At 43.1% G+C, this 20,166-nt stretch overlaps 2 protein-coding genes across 3 annotated transcripts in view; both read right to left on the bottom strand.

The window, feature by feature from the left end:
- dhx58 (DEXH (Asp-Glu-X-His) box polypeptide 58) overlaps positions 1–9,502 on the bottom strand; it is an 11,043-nt gene extending 1,541 nt beyond the window's left edge. The window contains exons 1-12 of one of the 2 annotated variants that reach the window (XM_056579290.1): positions 9,393–9,502; positions 8,516–8,718; positions 5,352–5,556; positions 3,848–4,032; positions 3,201–3,314; positions 2,965–3,100; positions 2,485–2,670; positions 1,982–2,232; positions 1,554–1,865; positions 756–946; positions 578–671; positions 1–460 (exon numbers count right to left, since the gene is read on the bottom strand). The exon at positions 1–460 is cut by the window's left edge and continues 1,541 nt beyond it. In XM_056579290.1, the coding sequence (XP_056435265.1) occupies positions 275–460; positions 578–671; positions 756–946; positions 1,554–1,865; positions 1,982–2,232; positions 2,485–2,670; positions 2,965–3,100; positions 3,201–3,314; positions 3,848–4,032; positions 5,352–5,556; positions 8,516–8,692 (2,037 nt within the window). In that variant the 5' untranslated portion in view covers positions 8,693–8,718; positions 9,393–9,502 and the 3' untranslated portion in view covers positions 1–274. Of the gene's footprint in view, positions 461–577; positions 672–755; positions 947–1,553; positions 1,866–1,981; positions 2,233–2,484; positions 2,671–2,964; positions 3,101–3,200; positions 3,315–3,847; positions 4,033–5,351; positions 5,557–8,515; positions 8,719–9,391 lie in introns of both variants that reach the window. The other variant, XM_056579285.1, reaches the window with a different exon arrangement.
- A 169-nt stretch (positions 9,503–9,671) lies between these two features.
- kat2a (K(lysine) acetyltransferase 2A) lies at positions 9,672–20,148 on the bottom strand. Its single transcript, XM_056579272.1, has 18 exons — positions 19,621–20,148; positions 19,212–19,335; positions 18,908–19,053; positions 18,618–18,707; positions 18,215–18,396; positions 17,606–17,797; positions 17,020–17,126; positions 16,411–16,515; positions 15,738–15,874; positions 15,130–15,338; positions 14,493–14,619; positions 14,303–14,413; positions 14,054–14,197; positions 13,853–13,967; positions 13,700–13,736; positions 12,458–12,521; positions 12,289–12,373; positions 9,672–11,483 (listed from the first exon to the last, which is right to left on the bottom strand). The coding sequence occupies exons 1-18, from the start codon at positions 19,843–19,845 to the stop codon at positions 11,290–11,292; spliced, it is 2,394 nt and encodes a 797-aa protein (XP_056435247.1). The 5' UTR covers positions 19,846–20,148; the 3' UTR covers positions 9,672–11,289.
- Positions 20,149–20,166: the final 18 nt, after the last annotated feature.

Genomic DNA, 20,166 nt, shown 5'->3' with positions numbered 1-20,166 from the left:
TAGAGTATCATATTAAGCGCTATATAAATTTCATTTATTATTATTATTATTATTAAAAAAGTTACAAAGTGCAGGTTTAACCAGTCAGCAAATATTACTGAACCGTACTTGCATGCACTGCAGGGACTGGAAATGGATGTGCAAGAAAAGACATGAAAAACACATGAGAGGGACTTAATATTTCATAAAATCCTGTAAGCAAGAAGAAGATAAAGAAGTTGAGCTAAAATGACAGCCTGAAGGATACCCACAATTCCTTGCAGGAAGAGCAGTGTCAATCCATAGGGTCTCCAGGAAGCCCATTGCAGTATTCTAGGAAGTTAAAGTCCTCAACAACGAACGGAACCTTCTTCCACTGCTTGACCGTTGTCCTTCCATTCGGGGTGTCCAGGGCAAAGGACTTGATATTTACATTGGCAAGCAACACTGACTTCTTGTACTTCATCTGATATCCCCATTTCTGCAGAAGCATGCATTTCAAGAAAAAACAAAAAGGGTTTTCGTTTTCTGTAATCACTGAGCAGCAGTGATTACTCAAGTAATATAACAATATTACTATTGCAAAAATAAAACATACCAGGTTGCAATTTGCGCAATTGATGATACAGCCAGGTTCCCAGTCCTCAAAAGTCTTTTCAAGATGGACTTCCCCACCGGTATTGTAGTAGATCCTTTGAAGGAACCAAAATGGTGGTTACTGATCAATTTGTGATCTTTTCAAATGATTTGTAGACCTAAAACAAGGCTGTACTCACTCGAAATTAGGGTTGACGTTGACGTAGTGGCTATTGTCCAGGAGTTGGATGTCGCTGCCCGTGGCCACCGGAGTGAAGCAGTTTCGACAAATGATCTTAATAACGGTGGCGCTGTTAACACTCTTTCTTTCTTGTCGATTTTTTGCAGCACGAATCAAACACATAATTGATACTTTTTGAATCTCAGTGATCTAGATGGGGAGAAAATATAAGGAAAAGGTGACCAGGGCTGACCAAGGAATTCAATGTGATGTGCAAGCCAAAACCCACAAAATGGAATTCAGCATAAACTCATGGTCCACCCAGAAGTATGAGGGATAGCCAACCATTTACACTCCCAGTACAATTCACTAGGGGGGCTTTTTTTCTTACCAATATACATATAAATAACATAATTAGAATTATTTATTTAATTTGTTTGTATTTTGATATACCTAGGTATATTACTGATCTTGTACCGTATTGTTTTGACCAGATTGAAATTCAAGCTATTAATCTTGAGTTCCTGTTTTGTTTGTATGCATGAAACTTTAAAAAACAGTATTATCAACTGGGTGGACTGGTAGGTTGATCTATCTGTCATTCATCTGGTTGGACACAACCACGTGTGACATCACTATAGGGTGGATCCTGATATGGCTTGCAATGGGCAGCCCTCAAAATCACACCTGGTGGTAAACTTGGGACCCCTTGGCTCACAAAGAGGACGGTGCGATGGCAATCCTACAATCTTATCCTAAAAGGGTCCGTGTTTACCATATGAAATTTTGCTATACAAATAAACTTGACTTGACTTACTTTCTTGCGGAACTCCATGCGAGTCATCTTTTGGATTTCTGCGATGGCTTCTGCCATCGACTTCACCCTGTTGTCGTTTACGAACTCCCTGACGACCTCTTTGCTCCCCCGCTGGGCGACCACAGCGTACACGCTGTCATTACGCCGGGCGCGCCCCATAGCCTGCTGCTGGGCAATCTCGTTGGTGAGCAGACCGTACCGCACCACCAGGTTGCATTCTTGGATGTCGAGTCCTTCTTCCGCCACACTGGTGGAGATCAGGAGGTTGAGGGTACCAGTGCGGAAATTTCGGATTGTGTCTTTTTGCTGATTCTAAACCGCACGGACAACACAAGAAAACACAAACATAGAAACAGAAAATGGTTAAAAGATCTTCTGAAAGAACTGTAGTCGATAGGAATCGTTAGGAAATAACAAACAGAACATACCTGGGTCATGGAGTTGTTGCCACTGCCTGCGCCGGTCAGAATTGCCGCTGTGATGTTGGCCTTCTGCAGGGCTGGGTTACTGGAAACCCAGTCTAGAAGGCAGTTGGTACTGAGCCGGGTCTTGGAGAATATGATGCCCCTGGAACTCGTACTCTCGCCAAACTGATTCAGGAGAGTGGTCTGGAGCTGTGCCATCTTGGGGTTCGCATAGCGAACATCAATTGACAGACTACTCAGCTTCTCTTGGTTTTCTGTTTTAGGCACAGGACCAGAAACATCAATCGTCAATTATAAATAAAACTACAACCCAAGCCTTTTAATATACAGCTGTGAAGAGAGAAATGCATAAAAGATAGGACCCTCTAAAGTGAAACTTTCTAAATAAAATGATGATCACAAATATAATAAAAAAAATGTAAATGTATTTAAAACCAGTTCACAAACTAAATGCAAAACGAATCATGTGTTGAACGCAACGGTGGCTGGTCACACTGCTCTCTCACTTCTGAACAGCTCTATGAGGAAGCGGTCGGTCTTGTCGATGGCCGTGTTTGCCTTGGTCGCGTAGAAATCACCCAGCGACTTGTAGGCGTCCACCATGCGCAGGGTGTCGTTGATGAGCAGGGCGTTGTTGTACTGCCTGAGGTGGAGCGCACATTGTGCCAGCAGTCGTTTTCCTTGTATCACACCTAGTCAAGAGAAACATACGCGCACACACACATGCCCACACAAACACAAGAATAAAATAATTTACAAAGGACAAAGCCCTGGTTGGATTGACTTGTGGATGGGTGCGTTTTATTCTTTATTCGTAATTCTCATATACTATTTAGCTGAAGTAGAAAGAAGTGAAAAAGTACTGTTTCAAAGTCAAGGCACATGGTCAGTTGTTTTAGATAACAGCCTCATAGCAACAAAATACAATTTTAAGGGGGTTTTGTAAACTTGTGGAGGAATAGATGAGGGGTTGTGGTCATCTTTACCGCTCTCTTCTAGAACAACCACGTCTGCCTCGTAGTCCTGTGTGCCGATCTCCCGGAATTGCAGGCTAGGGTCGGCTTTGAACAAGTAGTCATGGATCTTCAGCATCATAGAGGTTAAATGATCTGCAAACGGATCCTATGGGTTGGGGACAAACAAACTAATGTGTGCTTTCTTCAACACCAGCATAGATAACATTCAAATGATATTCAATTGATACGGCGAAATCAGAACTCACCTCAGGTCTTTTCTCCACGATGTCGAAAGTGGTGCGAGGCCTCGGCACCTTCGCTGCCAGCTCTGGGGCATGAACTTCAGCCGACACGATGGCTGAGTCCAGGTTGGCACAAATCTGCATCCGGAAAATGAGAGGGGTCAGTTTCTTAACATAATGAGAGCACACATAAATGTCCAATGATTTAAAGGGGCTCTGTGTAAGAATTAGATATTCCTTCCCATTACTGGCCCCTTTGGCCGGAAAGTCACCTGCAGCTTGCTCAAGCTTTTGCACACCAGAGTGCGAGCTCCGTGGGTTGAGACCATAACAATTATAAACCAATGTTAGTAATAATCTTGAAAACTTGAGCCAATTTAAATTTTGGATCAATCCCAGCTAATTTCTCGACAATAAGGGTATCTTTTCCGTGATTGGTTCGACAATCCATCTTGCCTGACAATCACATTTGCGTGAATTGAAACACTTCTCAATGGCAGCGGTACTTAGAGAGTCTTCTGATCTCTCTCTCTCTTTACAACTCTTAATCTTACCGACAGCGCCTGTCAAGTTTGACAAGTATCTGAGAATCTGTGTCTACGTCACTTTGGATAAACACGTCTGCTTAACGATGACATCACAGTAAATAGATGTATCAGGTCAGCCCAGACCTCAAGGACATGATCCACAGCCTGCGGTACAGTATTGGCACCGCCCGGGGACGCCGTCAGGCCCAGGATCTGAGGCAGCTTGCCCTCTCCGTTGTGTTTCCTGCCGATGTAGCGTCTCATGATCTGGTTGTAAACTCCCTCTTTGTGGGTGTGGTGACACTCGTCGATGATCAGCAGAGTGATGTCTGAAAGGAAAGAAGAAAACAAGGTAAATTGGCAGCCGTTGGAAGACTATGTTGAGCTCTATATTCTATATAAAGTTGTGGAATATTTATGTTGAGAAAGGCTGTATAGTGAGCTCATTTAAATTTAGAAGGAGGTTGGAGGGTTTAAGTGTTTCTCTTCTTCTTACTCCTTTTCAGACACGTAGTTATTGCATTTTAGGTTTACAGTTTGTGTGTTTTGTTTATTATTTTACTTGTGTAGGAGCTGCATTTAATTTTTTTATGTTTTGAGTGACTCACTAATTTCTCCTTCTTTCCCACCTGTGGTGAGTGCACACCTGCGACAGGTGCTGATGGTGCACCCTTTAAATAGGTGACGGAAGTGCATGACATGGAGAAGGCTGGCAAGCAGATACAGTTATTGACCGTCTGTTTGTGAACTGTGCAACTTGATATATAGACTGCTTTGCATCCTTAATTTGTTATATTTTATTTACAATAAATGACGGCCAAATGACGGCCTTGGACAGTCAAACTCTAACTCTTTTTTGGACACAAACTGCGCGTCCAACAATGCCATCACCAGCTTTCTCCGTGTGGCGAAAGGACTACTTGGGATCTTGGGGTACAAGGAAAAACCCAACCACGTTTTTTTCGCCATTACAACATGTGTGATGTAAAACAAATCAAATCAAAACTTTTGAATGTAGAGCGCTATGCACTTATACACTTCTACTAATAAAAATAAAAGTTAATATTATTCCCTTTATTCTGATTCTCTTATCTACTCTGCACAGCTGTTGTTTATTAAAAATTTGGTCTGGTCTGGTAATTATTAGTTATTTACTGTGTGGATAACTCTTTTGAATCGTAGTGCATTTCTAGCGGATATAATGTTCCCGTGGTAACCCCTATAGCCCAGTGCCCGTTCTTGCAAAAATAAAATCATAATTTATTGACCACATATTCCCAGTAGGTTTGGAGACCTGCTTACTCATCTACTTATCTTATGTATCTTTTGCGCACTATGGTGTGCAAAAGCTTGAGCAAGCAGCAGGTGACTTTCCGGCCAAAGGGGCCAGTAATGGGAAGGAATATCTAATTATTACACAGAGCACCTTTAAATCATTGGACATTTATGTGTGCTCTCATTATGTCCTACACACAGAGGGGGTGCTATAAATCTGAAATATTTAAATGAAACTGCTTGCCGTTTTAAATTTGGATGTGCTTTTATGCTTCTCAGACTCACTTCTAGATATATTTGTCTTTGAAATGAGGGAATGTAAATATATAAAACAACCAAAATAAACCCATTTTTATTAGACGTCACGTCTTACCCGAGAGCTCAACATGTCTGTCTTCTTCGGGGGTGGCCAAGGCGTTCTCCAATATCTGTGCTGTGCAGATGACGAGGTCCGATTTCTTCAGCACATAGCTGAAGAAGTCCTTCTCCTCGCAGTCTCCACTGACCTGGACCAGCTTGTACTGTTTGCCCAGGTAAGGGTCAAACTCTTTGGTGTAATGTTGTGCCACCAGATGTATCTTTAGGAAACATCAAAACCTGATCAATAGCAGTTGTTGAATTATTTTTGCAAGAAAATCTGACTGAGTGACAACATGGACACTTGGACAACCTCGGATACTGCTATTTAGTCAAGAAGATGCAGTGTGGGGTAATAGCATCTTTCTGAACAATGCCTACAAGTAGGTCATGGACAGTGGGGATCGAACCCAGAACATTGTCGCTGGTAGAAGAACACCCTAGAGTCCACATTGAGTCCACTCAGGCATGTACTCAATTCATGAAGTAATTAATTCATTCATGAATCAATTCATATTCTGTAAATGTATATATATTGATAGCCTGATAGACTGAGAGTATTTATGGATAGATTGCACATAAGTACATATTTATTGACAGACTGTACTTTCACCAGTGCAGATATCTAGGGGCGATGGACTGGTCAAAAGTGTTCAAATTTGGGGTATGTATAGATTTGGTAAGCAGGTATCCAAAAGATTTGGTGTCACATACCCATAGCACTATGACTTCCGGTCCAATTCAAACGATCAACCCTTGCTCCCCCGATATTTATAACATTCTGATACTCTGTCTACATGCCTCACTTTGCATGCTGAACATTTTGCCTCTCGGACCCATGTGCCCGCAGGATAGATTTTTGCTGTACAGTGAAAAGAATTGTGTTCTTCAGAACCATCGCCTCAAATGACACACGGCTTTCATACAAATGATATATGTATGTGTGGGGGTCTGTGTGTGAATTATGGGAGACGAAAACAGGGATGAATAATAAAGACGGAGGCATACACGGTCGTTGACCACACCCTTGATTCGCTTGGGAAGGGCCACCGCAGGGATAGGCTGTGCATTGGCTGCGAATACCTTGTGACTGCTTGCAGTCCTAGTTTATTATAATATTCTTATTATCTTGGTTTGGTTCTGTTCTCTGATTCTTACCTGCACCTCTCCAGTGTACTAATATCACTGCTGATGCTGCAATCACACCTGCATTTACCTCCAGGGATAAATTCAGGGTTATCTTCTAATCTATGTAATATCATATATTCAGGGGTGGACTGGCCATCTGGCATACCGGGCATCGTCCCGGGGCCGGTGGGCCGTTGACCCAATGTGGGCCTGTCCGGTCCGCTATGTTTTCTTTTTTCCTCTCTCTCTAAATTCCCTCCAATTGGGCCGGCCAATGGGCTACAGAGAGCTAGCAGTGTGTTGCCAGCATCGACGCATATTATTGGTCTATGTTTGTCATTGTCAATCAATCATGGGCTGACTGGCTCAGAGAGCCCTGACAGTGCTGTCAATCACAACACAAACCAGGGTGGGTGGGACCTCAGGGCATGGGCCGGAGTCGCGGGAGCCGGTACGGAGCTGAAATCGCCCGGGTGGTGCTGAAAAACGGCGACTTAAGCCTCTGGAAGTTAAATGTTCAAAATTGACAGACCTATTTGGTGCCGGGGTCCACACCCCAGCAGGTGCTGCTGCGCCAGGAGACGAGCGAGTGGAGGCATATGCTAAGTAACGTTAGCCTGGGGCTAGCTAGGCTACATTTTGAGACATGTCCAAAACAAAGTAGAAAACGTCTTTACGTTGAATGTGGAGTGACCTAATTAACTGCATACTTGTGACAACATATTAGCCCAGAGTTGAAGGGCTGTGACTGTTGGTAGTTGTGGTTGATTTTGTTTAAATAGGCCGAATTGTGATATTATTGGTTATTATTGTTCAGATGATTTGGCTAAGCTAGCTAACAGCTGCTAACGTTAGCAGTCTCTTGTTGCCATAGCAACAGTAAACCTTGACATGGACTCATGAGCTGTAAATAGAGATGCAGAATCAAGCTGTATTGTAAATACAGATGTGACACTTTGAATTTTAGCACAAAATACAAGTAAACCTATTGGAAATAATTAGTTTAATTTGCAATATTTGCCATTGAATTTATTGTAATCTTTCAATTAATTTATTGTTTACTGAGGTGATGACTATTTCGAGAGGGATGCAATATGTGTATGTTTAAAGGTTTATGTGAAGAAACATACTATATGTGTGATAAAATGACAATTGGTTATTCATAAATGTCTCTTTATATTCTCTGCTACCATCATCTCCTGTCAAACAGGATTTCCTCACCTGCTAGAAGTTATTCTATGATGAGAGAGAGAGAGAGAGAGAGAGCTTCTCTTGACTTTGTGAGTTTATTATGCAACTTGTTTTGCCTCAGATTGAAACAAAAGGTTTGATTATGATTATTTCCTGGTTGAAGATTTTCACATTGATTTTAATTTCAAACATTTGCATATCTTTTATATAATTAACAGTTATGCAGGTAGGCCGAATTACAGGTCTGAATAGATATGCATTCTCATATACATGTATGTGCACATGTATACATACATGTGCACATACACGTGTATGAGAATATGAGAAGTATATGAGAAAAAAAATTAAATTCTCTATTTATGGTTTCATAATGACTGAGTCACCGTTAAAACAAATTGGTTTCAGCTCTAATGCTGTTACTGTCTGTAATATGTTTCTATTTAGATTATTTGTCAGGAGATTTTGTTATTATTGTCCGAGTCTGGTTTTAACTAATGCTGGGCTTGCACCAAACGATTTTCACAGTCACAGACTAATAACTGCAAGAGAGGATTTAGCGTTGGATCATGTGTGATATTTAACAAGGGTTTTGTAGTAGATATGGCGGTTGGAGATGCATGCAGCAAACACAGGATGTCTGTTAACTTCCTGTCCGGGTTTCACACCTTTCTTGTCAGCAGCACAAGAAACACAAACTTGAAAAACAAAAAACGGTACTATTATTCGGATATACAGGGTTCTTCCCGTTCGTCTCGTCCCACCCCTAGTGCTAATAATGTAGTGCGCTGGTCTGGAGAGAAAATGCCAGGGCTGAATTTTTCTCCCAGTCCACCCCTGCATATATTATTCATCTATGTATACCTTGTTAACCAGGACCACCACCTTGGCCTTGGGGTTGGTCTCCAGGTGTCTCTTGGCCACGTAGACGGCGGCCCGAGTCTTGCCCCCTCCGGTGGGCAACCAGATGATGACGTTCTCCCCCTTTATCGCTCTCTCCACCACTTCCTTCTGGTAGCTGCGCAGCTCAAGGTCTTCCATTCTGTAAATCGCTTCCTGTTATGTGCCGAAAATTGCATCACCATGAATTAAAATAGTGATCATTAAAATTGTGAGATATTCAAGTGTCATAAATATGACGTAGGCCTTTCAAGTTTTATTGTTAATGGGTTAAAGTGAAATGAGTTATTTAGATGCTGAAACGACACACACACAAAGGATTTTCTGTCTTTATCACGTGTTACACTTTACAATTAGTTAGTTAATTAGTTATTAACATTAATTAATGCATTTTAAAGCATTATCATATAGAACTAGCAAAGGGTTTAGGATTAAGGGTTAAGCCTAACAACATTACTAAGTTAATATGAACACCATTATTAAACATGAACACCATTACTAAAGGATTACTTGACCATTGGCTACCGGTTAATAACTAATAACTAAGTAATTTAATTATTGCTTACAACCGCATTAACTATATTAGTTACCCTTATTGTAAAATGTTAACCCCTAACAAACGCATATGACATAGTTTTGTACCTTGGAATAATAAATAAGAAGTCTTGATGCCTTCTTTCTAATAGGCAGTGCTTTAAACATAGTATCTTAAAGTTGTAATATAATATATTATTGTAAGGGCCGTCACATCCCATCCAGAAATCTCCAACATTTGCATAAACATTCATTCGATTATAACAAGAACCAACATAACAATAATCCAAGATCGTAAATGTATACCTTGGGTCCGATTGCGTATTCTGCTGTGTCTAGTTCAACTCCGCGGTCCTCTCTGTGCCCTAGGACTGGACAAGTTCGCTTTAAACAGCATTGCTGTTATACACTGGGAAACGAAATCGAAAGTAAAGTGTTCCGCACTCCCCTATAGAGAGGGGGCCAAGAAGGGAGGATTCTGAGGTACAACCGATGCAGCGACAAGGGAAAATATCCTGCTTTGTCATTTATTTTTATACATTTTGCCGTCTAATAATCTAAAACTAAACTAAACTACCGTAGTGTCGAGCAAAAGGCAATCACTTTCATGTTACTTTTGATTGAAACCGAAGGTTATAAGACATTGGAGCTCCGAAACGGGATACCCCTTAAAAGGCCCTGGTTGGGAAAACAGAACTTAACATTGTGCTTCTGGGGAAAACAGTGGTGATCATTTATTTGAATACAATTTTGCAAGCCCTTTTGTTGGTTGTGTTAGACCATAGCAAATCTAAACGACTGAAACCGTATCAACGTGTAGACCTATAGAAAAAAAAAACTTTTATTAAGGTTTTACAGTTACAGTAGATTGGCATGTATACTATAACTAGACAGTAGTAGTTGCTATATAGATTAAAGTTTCACTCTGTCCTCTTTAATACGATTCTGTACTGCAGCATATGTAGATCATTAAGAGACAACCGACAACCCTGAAGAATGCAACACTGACATGACTCAAGTTAATCAAAGCTAAGAATGATTCAAGTACAAAATAACACACACAGACATATAGAGAGAAACAGATGCATACAAAGTGAGTGCAACAATCAACAAGCAGGTTCACCCAAGACACGGGTCTGCATACCCACACGAGTTACTTTGCACCATGAGTGTGAGACTCGTGAAGGCGAGTGTGACGGCTATGATTGAATTCTGAATGAATTGTGTTTTCGTGTTTTTTTTGCCATGCTGTAACAACCAAAGCTTGTATGGAATGAGTTATAAACCAGAATAACTTATATTGACCTTTAAACCAAACAATGCAACGTCAGCACCACTTTAAAGGACTGGTGACAGGACTGGTTTCTTCTTGGAGTAATCCTAAAATAAAAGATGCAATATTTCAAGAAAGGTTATCCAGGAGGAGCTCAAAGGAACAGGTAAACCCGGCCTTTTAAGTGTTTTTAAAATGAAACTCTCCTACTAAAACATGTTACGGAGAAACCGACGCAATCCTGAAAGCGATGGGGAGGGAGGGGCAATGTATTTTCCTAACTGAACTGCTTGTTTCCACCGATGGTGAATGGTTGACTGGTAGGTAGGCGGGGTCAACCGAGAGGCTAACTAGGTTACCCAGTGCAACAACTGCCCATGTTTGACGAGAATGTGTGAAAATGACTGCACCTCTTGTTGATAAGACCGATGTTCATATAACCCTCTGGTAAACTGGCCTGTTCAAGTGTTGTGTAAGCAACAGAAGGCAACGGTGGCTTAGGTTCTAAGGTCCAGTCTCTGGTGTACAAAACAAAAATATGTACTTTTTTAAATCAGGGCACAATGTTTACTTAAAAAAAAAAAAAAAAAAACATAATTGCATCCATGCTTGATCCTTAACACGCAATTCCATTTTCTTTTTTTTACTGGAACCTATAACTTTGGTACGTTTAATGCATCAAAACAGTTATTTTTCAATTACAGCATTTCAGATGAGATAGCAGGTTTCAGAGGAATACTTGACGGGCAGAGGAGGAAGGATAACATTTACCACTACGTAATGCCCAGGTGGCCCCTAGCATTAAGTCACAAAACATCCACCGTGTTCCCCTGCGGCGTTCGTTCGTCTCTCCGCGTCCGCCTTGGCCCCCTGGAATCGGTGAGGAGAGGCGTGACGGACGAGGTCAGACCCACACGGTTTCCGCGGCGCATCATTTCTCGATCAGGCCGCCGTCCTTCAGCTTGAAGTAGAAGAACTTCTCGAGCGTGTTGGCGCACTTGCAGTACTCGCTGTCGGCGGGGTTATACTCCCGGCAGTTGGTGATGATGCGCTGCAGGTCGGCGATGAAGAGCTTCTTGGTGACGTAGTAGCGGTTCTTCAGCCTTTCGGTCATGGTCTTGAGGTCTGCGGGGGGGGTCGGAGCGGTTAGGTTGATAGAGGGATTTTCCGTGCGACAACCTCAAATGGACTAAAAGTGCGACAAATTGCAGTTTGAAAGATGCAATTACAATTAGGGCATTTAGCAGACGCTTTTACATCGGTTTTACAAAGCGACTTACATCGGTTAATACACACATTGACACACCAAAAGAGTCAACCATGCAAGGCGACAGCCAGCTCGTCAGGAGCAGTTAGGGTTAAGGGTCTTGCTCAGGGACACGTCAACAGCTGGGGATCGAACTAGCAACCTTTCGGTTACAAGACACCTGCTCTACCTCCTGAGCTAAGCCGACCCAGATGCAAGAAGGCCCTGATAGCGATCTAGGCAATCACAGCAGAGAAACAGCAAGGCCCTCAACAATGACAGATGTGAGATTAACACTTGATAGTTGCTTCACAATAATGCTGAATAAATTAAAAACAGAGTTTGATTCTTGATGGGATGTGCCAACGTGTATTAACAGGTCAAATAACTAAAAATGAACAATTTAGTAGGAGACCCGGAAGTCTTTTAAATGTCGGTGATTGGAGTAAAATTTTCTCTTCAGCCTCTTATTGCTTCCCTTGTTATTTGTTGCATCTAAACTAAACTATTCAAAGGTTGTGTGCAAGCACAGTTTATTTATCAGAGAGCATGGCGGATCAGCTAAAACTCTCAAAAGTTCACTTCAGCAAAATGTTCAAGAAAGCCAGGTTATCTCAATCAAAAATAATTGCGAAGCAGATTTGAAGTCGGTTGAATGAGATCAAACCCCAACCCTACACTCACCGATTGGGAAGCGGATGATCTCGTAGTAATCTGGTGCTTCGGATTTCTTCACTGGTTCCATGAAGGGCCAGGCCTCAGGGTGTGTCTGGGCCGGAAGAGACACATGGTCAGGGGCTGATCAATCCCACAACTTTGCCTATTGTCAATATATTTAAAGACATCAAGGTACCTTGATCTGGGCCAGGAGGTTCTTCAGCATGTTGTACAGCAGGTCAGGGTCCTTAACCTCCTTACTGCAGAGCACACAAATCATAAGATTTGGGGTGAAACTCATTGGCAGTGAGTAGTACTTGTCCTCCTACAAATACTGACAACTATAGTCCAAGAGGAGCGCATCAATGATCAGTAACCGTAGTGTAGAATAATCATGCTTACTAGGGCTGTAACGATACACCAACTCACGAATCGGTTTGTATCAAGATTTTTGACCCACGGTTCGATACATCCCACGTTTTTTTAAAATTTAAAAAGCATTTTATTTAAACAACACTTTTATAACAATTAACTTAATGTAACATTTAATAACAAATAATTTGGAACACTGAACAGATTTGAACAGAAAGAATACGGTTAAAATATAGCTAAATTAATAAATAAATAACCAAAGATTACAGTTGGAGGATGCTTGCAGGTAGGCAAAAACCCTCAACTAGTTTGGTTGGTTTAGTCAAATATCCTATTAGTGCTTCTTATTAGGCTATGTAGCTAAAATAATGACATAATCAGGCCGTATAGAATGCAACATGTTTAATAGCCTAACTTTCAATAGATGGGAAAAAACATGAACGTCTAACATGAACGTCGCAATAACGAGGCATAGCGTTACGAGTAGCGTAGGCCTATGTGTGTGTGCGAGAATGGCAGTGTGCGTATGTGTGTGTGTGAGTGACGTCAGCGAGTGTGTGGACGAGCGAGGAGAGCAAGCGGTAGCGTGTGCGTCTAGTGAAGAAGCGAACGAGTCCGGTAGAATAAAGTACCCATCCTGTCAATAATCGGTGGCCGCCTCATTCCGACCTATAAGCAGACAAACTGCCGGTCAAATCACACAGAACAATAGACACAGGGATCACACAGGCGATTTTTTTCACGCTTGGCCCACTCTGGATAAATGTAGTTCATATCGTATATGAGGACTTCGACGGCTGTGGAGAAATGCCATCCTCCGTAGCCACGGAGAGCTGTCGTCACAGAGAGGGCATCTCGTCGCATACTTACGGCACCGATAAGAGGGGGCGGTGTCAGCAGACTATTATTTAGACAAATTATTAGCAAATTTCAATCGGACAATTTGACCGGAGAGTTAGAAAGGGCGTATCGCGCTTCTGCCTTCTCACACCGCGAGACAGGTCCGTGGCTTTGAGTGTCGCGATTACGGTTTCGATACGCGTATCGTTACAGCCCTAATGCTTACCATTTGTCCTTGCTGCTGGGTTTCCAGCCGGTCTCTCCTAAAAAACAGAAATAAAACAAAAGCCCAAATCAGGGTTAGCCCACGATTTGACTACACTCCATCAACACCGTCCACTCCAACAACCCAAGGACACAATAAACACCATACACTTACGAATGCCGGGAATGCTCTCCACGGGGATCTGGCGGACTCCCTCCTTGAAGCAGGTGAGGCCCGGGTACACCTTCCTAATCTGGCTCTGTTTCCGCTCGATCAGCTTCTTGATGATCTGACCACACAGATAAGACGTGTTTAGCACCACGCTGGGCTTCCCGCACGTAATAGGTTGGACACCACAAAGGGGGCCGCGTGTACCTCTTTCTGTCTCTTGATGATGTGGGAGAGCTCGGTGTAGGGTATCCGAGGGTTCAGCTCGCACTCCATCAGCGTGGCGCCCTCGTAGTCCTTGATGTAGCCCAAGTAAAGGCTTTTTGGTACCTTGATGTCTTTGGAGAAGCCCTGGGGAGGGGGTCAACAAAGAGAACATGAGTCAACTCGACGAGGCCTTTCGTGTGCACGCGTGTCCCGTGTTGTCTGGGGCGTGGGGCGCCACTTGCGCTGTACCTGCTTCTTGAAGTAGCCGATGGCGTACTCATCGGCGTAGGTGAGGAAAAAGAGGATGCTGTGTTTGATGTGGTACTCCTTCAGGTGGTTCATCAGGTGCGTTCCGTAGCCCTTTAGGGTCAAACACAACGCGGTTAGAGCCATTTCATTAGAGTGGACCACTAGCCGTGTTTGAATGGCCAAAACGCACCTTGACTTGCTCATTGGACGTGACTGCGCAAAAGACAATCTCTGTAAAGCCCTGAGTGGGGAACATCCTAAAACAGATGCCTCCGATGACGCGGCCGTCTTTGATAAGTGCAAGAGTCTTGTGCTTCCTGCACAAAGTGTGAAAAGCAACAACAAAATATGCCATTAAAAACCTGTTGGAGGCACAGGTTATTACATGAGCAGTAATCGTGCAATGCAAATCAAACCATGCTGAAAGACACTGGCTTCAAATCTGCGCCGCCTAACCAGTAAGCAGATGCCCATTCCCTACATACTCATTTAAAAAGAGTTTCTGTATTCACCATGCTAAATAGCTGCATAGGACAACGACGGTAAATAGTACGTTTGGGTTTTTCCAGCCATTGCACTTGCATGTATCACTGGCCTGAGAACAGCAACGCAAGAATAACGTTGAATATACCCCTGTAGTTGCCTTGCCATAATTTGCAAACCATCAAGCAAGAACTTGCAGTACCGAGCCCTAATGTTTTTCCTACATACTTCTATTCCCCTCCAAGCTCCAGGGAGAACAAAAGAACGGTCTCCTCTCCGTACACGAATCAACCTCATAATGGCTGATCTGGGGTCAACACCCATCACTCCTTACGAGTACTCACGGGTCGAACACCAGCCTGGTGATGTACTCTTTGGGCATGCGGGGCAGCTGGTGCGAGAAGACGTTCTGCAGGCCCACCAGCCACATCAGGATCTTCTTGTTGGACTTCTGCGAGAGGGAGTTCCCGATCACGTGGAACTCTATGATGCCACGCCTCTCCTCCAGGCGGGCCGTCTCGTCACGGGCGGCGTTGGGCGTCAGCAGGTTAGTCTGGGCGCAGGGGGGGGGGGGTAAGGTATCAGGTAGGTGGCAATGCTAACCTATTGACTGCGCGATTGGGTGTGGATGATAGCCGTGTAAACTAAAAAAAATGGGGTTTAACTATTGCATTGTCAGTCGGTGCAATGTGAACAAGCAAAGCACACAAATCAGTATTGTAGTCGATAAAAAAATTAGAATCAAGTAAAAAAAGAAAATACTGGGCCGAGTGAAGAATAACTAAATGAGTCAGAAATACTTCCATTTTTCTAAATCTGAGGCACTCCAACAACCATCAAAACAAAGAAATTTCAAAACACACGCACCAACACAACCCCAACAGTGTGTTCAGGTCAGATGTTCCAATGGTTCAAACGGTTGAGGGTTTCTGCAGAGGGTGGACGTGCTCACCTCGGGGCCCAGCATGGCGGCGGGGTCAGTGATGGTCATCATGACCTCGTTGACCAGCTCCATGGGAATGTCACCCATCACGCGGATCCGCTTGGCGTCTTCCAAGGTCATCGCCTCTGGAAGCTTGCGCTTCTCTCCTGAGCGGCAAAACAAGGAGGAAGGTACAATTACGCTCCTGTGGTCCGTTTAACGGAGGTTGAATGGACCAGTTATCGTTGTTATTGTTGTGCTTGTTGTTTCTTTCTAGGTTTGTTGCTCTACGGCGTCATTAGTTTGCACCTCATCTTAAGAAAAAACATTCCACTGTTACAATTGGGCAATGGAACGCCTCATTCAAATAATCACGAGGAGACAAAATAAATCTTGTAATTAAAGGATGACACTGTTAATGTTGTATTTTGGAATTCCTTGAAATGAGTGTCGTGACAAATTATTCAGACACTCCTCTGGAGCCGTAATTTTGTTTACGTCGGTGCATAATTACTGAATATATTGAACGACACTTTGCCACTCTCCTTCACCCATCCCTTTGTAGGATGCCTGTGTATGCTAGGGAAATGTAACACACTTTATCCATTGTGGTATGGTGAAGGCTGAAGGGTAGAGGGTCAGACTAGGGCTAGAGGGGAGAGGTGGGACACAGCAGTGGGGTATTTCCGGCAGGGCCGCAGACCTGTGGCGGGCTCTGCTCCGGACTTATCCGCGCTGCCGAGGGATGAGACCCCGCTCATGCCCTTGGACAGGGAGGGGGTGAGGGACACCGAGGTAGAACTGATCCCTACGACACACACACAGTCACAACAGTCATCGGACAGATCAATGATGACAAATCACATTGTTTATCCTGCTAAACCATTATGGGTCACAGAGATAAATGGAGAGGGTACAAAATACACACATGTAACATCAGCCAATTATAAATATTGTTATTATTCTATTTCCAAGTCAATTATCTTACGAAATTATTCTGGTTCCACATTTACCTGTTGTGAAGCAATAGATCATTTTCAATTCAAGGCAGAGTACATGGGTTATAATTATTATTTTGTGAAGAATGTCATTTTGTGAAGCAAGTTAAACATACCAAGCAAAGCATGAATTTTATGGCGGATGAATTTGACCCTTCGGCAGGTACACATTTCAGGGTTTTATATTAAAAGAATGCTTTGCAAAGAGATATTTCCATTCATAAAGAGACAAAATTCTAAATTACATTTTGCGGCCTGTCTAGGAGTCAATTAGGGAGGAAGGGAGAGAGGGAGGATGATTATGGGTCCCTCACCTGTCTGGTGTCCGAGGGGTGTTCCTTCCGAGGCGGGGATTGTGAAGTCAGCCTCCCAGATGGGAGAGTTCTCCCCATAGATCTCCTCCTCAAGCATAGACAAGAATCTGAAGTACACACAACCACATTTAGGACCATGTACAAAACTTACAAGTGATTCAACAGTACTCTTTTATTAGAAAATAGTCTAGCATAACAGTTCCCCATCATTCATTTACAATTTGCCCATCAGATATTAATATTCATACATATTTAAACCCTGGTTAATGAAAGTAATCAACCGTGTAAATATTCGTACTCATTGGTAAAAATTTTGCTGGTTGCAAGAAATCTGTTGAGGATGCCTGAAAGTCAGGCGTTTCATCTCCTGAGTTGCTGATCATTGTTCTAATTGTTCTGTTAATGTGCGTGCGACACATATAAACTTGAAACAGTTATTACATGGCTTGTTTGACACACACACACACACACACACACACACACACACACACACACACACACACACACACACACACACACACACACACACACACACACACACACACACACACACACACACACACACACACACGTCAGTGGGACTCACTTAGGAAAGTGCGTGAGTATGAGAGTGCGTTTCTCGGGCAGCAGCTTGTCCTTCTCCACGCGGAACTTCTCCAGCAACTGCCGCCGTGTCACTGTGAATATGGACTTGAGCAGGCTGCGGCCAAACACCTGAGTGGTCTCGTAGCGAGGCAGGCTGTCGTTGCTCTGGGGGACGTGGCAGTAGCATAGCCACCTAGCCACCACAGAGAGAGAGAGAGACCAGGATACACACAAGTTTTAGGAAAATAGCCAGTGTCCCAAATAACTGCTGAGAAACAAATAGGGGAGCGGAAAGGTAAAGACAATACAGTGGTTGTGTCCATTTTTGCTATGTGTGTGTTGGTGCATAATTATGAGAAATATCGGATCAGTAATTATTTTCCCCGATATTGTGAGTGTGATTATTCATTGAGATTCAAATAGGATTTTTTTAATTTAACACGTGTTAAAAAAAAAAGAGAAAAATCTGATGTTTAATTTTGTACAAATGACTTGCAACCTTTCATGATTAGCTAATTGAAAAGGCCAAAATGGCAATTTGCCATTAAAGGTGTCACCCTTGTGTGTGTGCCTGCGCGCGTGTGTGCTTGGGTGTGTTGTGTGTGCAAACCTTGTGTAGTCAACTTTGTAAGCCGTGCCATCGTCTTTCTGCGAGCGCTGGCGATATTGCGTTGGGGTCTCCAGCTTCCAGTAGTTGAGGCACAAGAGGAACATCTTGGAGAGTTCAAACATGGTCTGACGCTCCTTTGGTGCCAGGTGACTGAACTTGTACTGGACAAAGTTCAGCACCCCCTTTGTGGAAATATAAATAAACGATAACCATATATTTAGGTATAAATGGTCTTGTTATATATTAGGCATCGATCAGGTCAGGCAACTTGCCTAAGGACGCCTCAGTGCTTGAACCAAGAAGCATCCAACACCCTCAGCATTATTCTACTTAGACTAGTCACATTATAATGTACACATATGGTCGTGTTTCTGAGGTAAGGGTTCCATCCTCACATGTTTACCTGCTCTATGTTTGGTTTCTCAAAGGGAGGACTTCCAAGAGACCCCTCCACAATTGGCTGGCTCATCTGCAGTATGCATTTCCTCAGCAGCTATCAAAGAAAATGGAAGATAGCAGATTGATTTGTACATTGTGTTTACATATTGATATGTGCACTGTTTACCTGGATCCACATTGTATGATAATGTTAATATAAATCTACTACGTAATCACTGAAGGCATTTTCAGTAAGGAAAACAGAATGTAGAGGTTACACATTATTGATAGAGTATAGTAACAGCTTTCAATTACCTTGAAGAGGTAGAAGTAGACTTGCTTCGTGTCCGTATCCTCCTCTTTATGTACGGACATGAAGAGATTTTCCACGTCCACGACCATCCCCAACAGCCTGTTTATCTCTTCCTCAGACACATTCTCCAAGTGGGATACATGGTCAGCTACACAGGATAAAAGGACATAATTAGTCAAATAAGATCCCTTCCCAACCTCAAGTTATGTGTCAGCGTCATTAACTTGAGTCAATTTATGTAGGCTTCGATCAGCGGCTAATAACAGCATCTTAACATATATAAAGGAAAGGGATGATATTTGGTACCCAGAGCATGTCCACAGCTGCGACAGGGTTCGCTTAGGCTGGCCGCTTGTGGTTGAAGGTCCATACGGGTGGCTGTAGGTGGGTTTGGGTTTTTCCAGCCATTACACTTGCATGTATCGCTGGCCTGAGAACAGCAACGTAGAAATAGCATTGAATATACCCCTGTAGTTGCATTGCCATAATATGCGAACCATTAATTACTAGCTAGCAACCCGTTCAAACAGCTGATGAGGTATAGCATCCTACTGATGGTTCGCTATACACACACATTAACCGTAGCTTTGCAAACAGTTGTTTTTCCTGAATGGTATGCAAGTGTAGACATCGAATGTTAAACAGACATGACACGTATAAACGAACATTTCTCAGTGCTTTGTTGTGAATAACTTTAGCTAGCTAGGCTAGCTACCTTGCATGCGGAGAATACGCCAAGTTTCTCTAGCTTTTTTGCCCGTGGGAAAGCTCGGACTTGGGCTTTCTTCTGGCTTGCACGCTGCTGTTGACTTAAGCCCGGCCTGGCCGGGTCACTATTTGCTGACCCAGAACCGGTAGAGGCAGTATTCGAACCAGCAGACCCACTGGACTGGGCTTGGAGAAGCCGCGGTTGCAAGGCCTGTGCCGCCGGGTCCGACATATCCACGCTTCTTTGCAACCCAGTAGACTCTTCTTCTCTTCGCTTTTGCGGGTGCCTCACCCTCAATGGTGTGATGCATTCTGGGCGATGTAGTATGTATGCCAGGAAAACACTCACTCCATTTTTTTCTTCACCTTATTTAAACCAATGCCATTGCAACGTTTAAGAAGTTACATGAAAATAGCATCGAGTAGAATATTGACAGGGATACGTTTTTTGTTGTGAGAGGATCGTTAGTATTTCGAAATGTAAGCATTTCCCTGAGCACTTATTTTGCCTACTACTTGAATTATAAAAGGTGGCCAAAATCCTTACAAAAAC

The sequence above is a fragment of the Gadus chalcogrammus genome, chromosome 2 (assembly GCF_026213295.1).
Source record: "Gadus chalcogrammus isolate NIFS_2021 chromosome 2, NIFS_Gcha_1.0, whole genome shotgun sequence".
Taxonomy (NCBI): Eukaryota; Metazoa; Chordata; class Actinopteri; order Gadiformes; family Gadidae; genus Gadus; species Gadus chalcogrammus.
Note: the sequence above shows the minus strand (reverse complement) of the source record. Positions and strands in the feature narration are given on the sequence as shown.

Bases quoted from the DNA above. Each gene is read 5' to 3' on its own strand.
- kat2a (XM_056579272.1), bottom strand. From the start codon at position 19,845: ATGTCGGACCCGGCGGCACAGGCCTTGCAACCGCGGCTTCTCCAAGCC. The intron at 14,620-15,129 runs GTGAGTACTCGT...CACTTTGTGCAG, and splicing joins ACCAGGCTGGTGTTCGACCC to GAAGCACAAGACTCTTGCAC. The intron at 13,968-14,053 runs GTACACGCGGCC...CTGTGTGGTCAG, and splicing joins TCATCAAGAGACAGAAAGAG to ATCATCAAGAAGCTGATCGA.